Genomic DNA, 5327 nt, shown 5'->3' with positions numbered 1-5327 from the left:
AGTTGGTGATGGACAGGGAGGCCTGGTGTGCTGCGATTCATGGGGTGGCAAATAGTCAGACACGACTGAGCGACTGATCTGATCTGATCTGATTAGATTTTCTATTTACATCCAAAGCCCTCTGATAAATATGAAAAATTGGTTTGGCATTTAATTACTCAGAAAAAAATACCAATAATTTTATGCCCTCACTGCTCTAAGTCTCTAGTAATCAATATGCAGTTTTCAGAAAAGTTTTAATACTGATGAACAGATAAAGTTTTCTGTCTGAGATGTATCCTTAAGTTAACTGGAATGATGCTGGAATGATGCCATAATTGGTATTCACATGACATTCAATTTTCTTAGAACCCAGGTTCAGATAGAGAAAGAGGACTCACATATTTTGGTTGCAAGTGCAGAGAATACAATTCCCCACGCAGAATGGGTGTTTCTCAAACATGTCTCTTCAGAATACCTGCTTCTGAGACAAAGCCTTTCCATCATAGAAGATAATTAATTCCAAGGAGAGATAATAACATCTACAAGAGGAAGTCCTTGAAAGTTTGTGGAAACCTGATTAAATATCCATGCATTGCAGGCGAAAATTCTTTTTTATTGTTTACATCTCCAGAACAAGATTCATCAAGGTTGGAATGATTCACTTTTATGTATTTCCACCACTCTTTCTTCTTCTTGTGTCTGGGACTACACCATTTTATAGAAGATGATTTCTGCATAATGTTCAAAATTAATCTATTCTAAATTCAAGTCCCAATTTGTGAAAACTTTATAGGTCTTTCATCTAGAAAAGATTTAGATTAAAAAAAAATGACATGTCTACTGTGACACTCAATAATCTGACTAGTGTCTTTATGAGTATGTCATATCTTTCAAACTGAAAGTTACTTAGCCCAAGTGGAAGTCAATTTAAAATGGAATTAGTTCTGAACACCCTCAGATATCACTAATATCTTCTAAAGATCAGAAGGTAAGTTTATTAAATGCTTATAAACAATTACTTTATATATTTATATATATATGTATTAATCATGTTATAACACTTTTCAAATATAGCCACAGACCATTACATATTCACCCTTTCCTTCAAAAGACGGTTAGTTAATATCACTAACCTAGTTTGATAGATGAAAAACTTAAGACTCGTACAGATTGAGAAATTTAAGGGAGCCAACTCTCCATCTCTAGATATTCTTCTTTGCCAGGACACACTTCTTTCAATAATTTAGATTAATAATGAAAATGAAAACAAAACTTAATACACTTCACACTCAGAAAGCCACAAATGTCTTAAAAGATAAAAGTCATCCTCTTTTTATTTCAAGCAAGCACATGGATAATTCTTTTAGGGATCAACTGCTATGAATGGTATGAGTCCCTGTGGCTTCTTAAAAAACAAAAAACAAAAAACATTGTAGATGTTTCTTCCCCAGTTTATTGCATGGTTAAATATGTTTCTCTGTTTTATTACTCAAAATGTCAAATCTTTGTACCTTCTGGGTGCATAGAAAGTCATAAAAATAAGTGAAGATCCTTTGTGTTTTCACAACAGTATGATGGATATGTTCATATTTGTTTCCTCAATTAATTCTCATAACAGCCTGTGAGGTAGACATATTGTTCTCACTTGATACCAGGGGAAACAAGAATGTAAGGTGTCAGGAAATATATGTAAGATGTCAAGGTGTCAAGGAGTTTTAAGTGGGGAAAAGCAAGATTCTGGTATTGTCTCTTTGATTCTCAAGCCAATGTGTTTCACCACTGGGATCATCATTTCAGCATTTTACAGAACAGTCTGTGCATGATTTGTAAGGAAATTAAGGAAAGAAGAAAATGAGGTGAAGGAGATGGGAAAAAAAAAAACTAATTTGACTTTCAATGAAAGCAGTGCCACATGGTTATTAACATTTGGGATTCCAGTGTGTTATATTGTGCATACACGTGTCTGGTATGTGTATTTTCATTGTCAATGAAACTGCTTTGTATATACTTACCTCTGAAATACTATTTAAGCAATTATGATTATTGTAGTCATGTCAAAAGGAGTTTACTAACTCAACATTGTATATTTTAACCTAATATAAAGGATGTGTTTTAAGAATTTGCAGTAAAAAAAGATGAGAAGTATAATCTGAAATAATCTTAGACCTGCCTTTCATTAGTTGCTTGATTTGGGGCAGGATCTTTATCTTCTCTATTCTTCTATGTCCTGATGTGTAAAATAAGTATAAAAATGATGGCACTAACCATCTGGCAGGTTTATAACAAGGGTTAAATAACCAAATGTCTGAGAAAAAATTTTAGCACATACTAAGTGTTCATTAAATTTTCTAAAAAACAATTTTATTGAAGTATTGTTGATTTAAATTGAGGTCTGGCTTTCCAGGTGGTGCCATGGTAAAGAATCTGCTTGCCAATGGAAGAGATGCAGGATACATGGGTTCAATCCCTGAATCAGGTATCCCTGAATCCCTCTGTATCCCTGAATCCCCCATAGAAGGAAATGGCAACCCACTCCAGTATTCTTGCCTGGGAAATCCCATGGACAGAGGAGCCTAGTGACTATAATTCATGTGTTTGCAAAGAGTCAGACATGACTGAGTATGCTTGCACTCCCACAATACTATCATTAATATTACTGCTAGCTTTAGTCTCTGAGATTATGTGCCAAAATGAGAAAAAAAAATACCATTTACTATTTGTTTTCATATAGCACCCATGGAAATCAGTCATTATATAATTTTATTAGCTACTACAAAGTTATTGGATTTAGGTAATTGGTTTAGCAACTGTATTACAGAAGTCCCAGGATTTCACTATTCTTCCATTACCAGTGCACTGACAGAGTTAATATTAACTAGTCTCATAACAGTTAATATTAACTAGTTAATATTAACTCTGTCAGTGCACTGGTAATGGAAAAATAGTGAAATCCCGGGACTTCTGTAATAGGCTTCCATCCCCTTAGTGAAACTCAGCTCACTCCGTCCTAGCACACAAAAATCTTTACTAGACCTACATACAAGATTCTCTCTCAAAAGCCTCTTCTTCACTACATTCATATTCTCAGATTCTTACCATCATATATAAGTAGTATTCAGCAGATTGGAACATTATCTTTTATCACAAAAAAGTCATAAGAATCTAGGCATGTGTTATTTATTAGGTAGATACGTTTAATGAACTCAAGGTTAAACTAAAACAAGATCTTTCCCTCCCCACCCCCCAGGTTATGTGGTTAACAATAACATGAGATACATGGAGAACAGGAACAATGTGACAGAGTTCATTCTACTGGGGCTGACACAGAATCCAAAGATGCAGAAAGTCATATTCATAGTCTTTTTGGTTGTCTACATTGTCTCTGTGGTAGGAAATGTGCTCACCATGGTCACCATCACTACCAGCCCATTATTGGGGTCTCCCATGTACTTTTTCCTGGCTCATCTCTCTTTTATTGATGTCTGCTATTCCTGTGTCAATACCCCTAAACTGATTGTAGATTCACTCCATAAGAAGAAAACCAGCTCTTTCATTGAATGCATGTGCCAGATCTTTGGAGAGCATTTATTTGCAGGTGCTGATGTCATCCTGCTGACTGCAATGGCCTATGACCGCTATGTGGCCATCTGCAAGCCCTTGCACTACACGACCACCATGAACTGGCAGGTGTGTTGGTTGCTAGTGGGAGTGGCATGGGCAGGAGGCTTTCTTCATGCAACCATTCAGATCCTCTTTATCTTCAGGTTACCCTTCTGTGGCCCTAATGTCATAGACCACTTTATGTGTGATCTGAACCCTTTGCTCGAACTTGCCTGCGCTGATACCCACACTCTAGGACTCTTTGTTGCTGCCAACAGTGGGTTCATCTGTCTGTTAATCTTCCTCCTTTTGGTTGGCTCCTATACAGTCATTCTGCTCTCTTTAAGGACACGGAGCTTGGAGGCGAGGCAAAAAGCCCTTTCCACCTTGATGTCCCACATTACAGCGATCCTCTTGTTCTTTGTGCCAAGCGTTTTTACTTACATGAGACCAGCAGTTACTTTACCTATTGATAAAGCAGTTGCTGTATTCTACACTATGATAACTCCCATGTTAAATCCCTTAATATATACCTTGAGAAATGACCAGATGAAAAATGCCATTAGGAAATTGTGTAGTAGAAAAGTGATTTCAAGTAATCGATAAAATGTGCTTGTGTTCCAATGTTCATTCAACTGATGCAAATGTCAAAAGGACATTATTGGTGAATGCACATAATCGGTTAAGAATATCAATGAGATAAAGAAAATAATAACCAACAGAAATCATTGCTTCTGCAAAAAGGGGAGAAGAAAGTAATTCAAGAAATGATAGAATGACCTAGCAGAGGACAACTCATATTATTTAAAATGTTCTGCAAAATCGGAAACTGATTTTACTAGTTTCATCACTGTATATACATTCATAAGCTTTAATCCCAGTAAAATGAAATAAAATAGATAATTCATTGACATTTAGCAGTCATTTCTATAATAACACAAGAGGTAGGCATTCTTTTTATTCCCATTTTAACAGGTGAGTAATAAACATAAAAGAGGATGATCCAAACAAAAAAATTGAAGATCCAGTAATCAGAGTATAACTTCCTCTCATTCCATGTTCTTCACTGCTGTGATATACTGCCAGGCAATGCAATAGTAAGGTAATATAATTATACTGTTACCATTTATTGGGACAACAGCAATCCTGGACTAATTATCTATCTTTCTCTATATATATATCCAAATATATATTTGTTATATATTTATATATTTAATTGGCTCTATATACTAGTATATGTACTGTCTTTTATTAAATACATATATTCATATGTATAATTAAATCACATATTTTCACTTACTCTGTTCATTTTTTATGTATCATAGTGGGTTGTAATATGTTGATTGTAACACCATGTTATGTAACTACTTTTGAAATACAAAATGAATGGGTAATTTAAACTCTAACGCATAAATAACAATGTTACACCATATTAAAAAAATCCTTTTAGCATTAAGAAACATTAAAAATAAAAAACGTGATGCATAAAAAAGCACCCCCCCCCAAATTCTGTATTTTCATGTCAGCAACTTATATTTATAAACCATCAGAAAAGAGGATGATTTAAATAAAAGAATATTTTAATTCCAGACAGTAATTTCAATGTATTCTCTAAACAGTCCTATTCCATGAAATACTTGCAGACTTCCTAGCAATAATTTCTGCAAATAGCACAATTTTGGTTTATGATAAATGTTGAACGGATAAACATTATTAGAAAGGAAAATGAATACATTCAGTAAAAT

The 5327-nt window shown here is 34.5% G+C and overlaps 1 protein-coding gene across 1 annotated transcript; it reads left to right on the top strand.

The window, feature by feature from the left end:
* Window positions 1-3258: 3258 nt before the first annotated feature.
* Window positions 3259-4188, top strand: LOC139187124 (olfactory receptor 4C46-like). The gene has a single exon (XM_070803133.1). It carries the CDS (start codon window positions 3259-3261, stop codon window positions 4186-4188), a length of 930 nt encoding a protein of 309 aa, XP_070659234.1.
* The last annotated feature ends 1139 nt before the right edge of the window (window positions 4189-5327 follow it).

The sequence above is a fragment of the Bos indicus genome, chromosome 15 (assembly GCF_029378745.1).
Source record: "Bos indicus isolate NIAB-ARS_2022 breed Sahiwal x Tharparkar chromosome 15, NIAB-ARS_B.indTharparkar_mat_pri_1.0, whole genome shotgun sequence".
Taxonomy (NCBI): Eukaryota; Metazoa; Chordata; class Mammalia; order Artiodactyla; family Bovidae; genus Bos; species Bos indicus.
The sequence above is the reverse complement of the archived record's forward strand: the minus strand, read 5'-3'. Positions and strand labels throughout refer to the sequence as shown.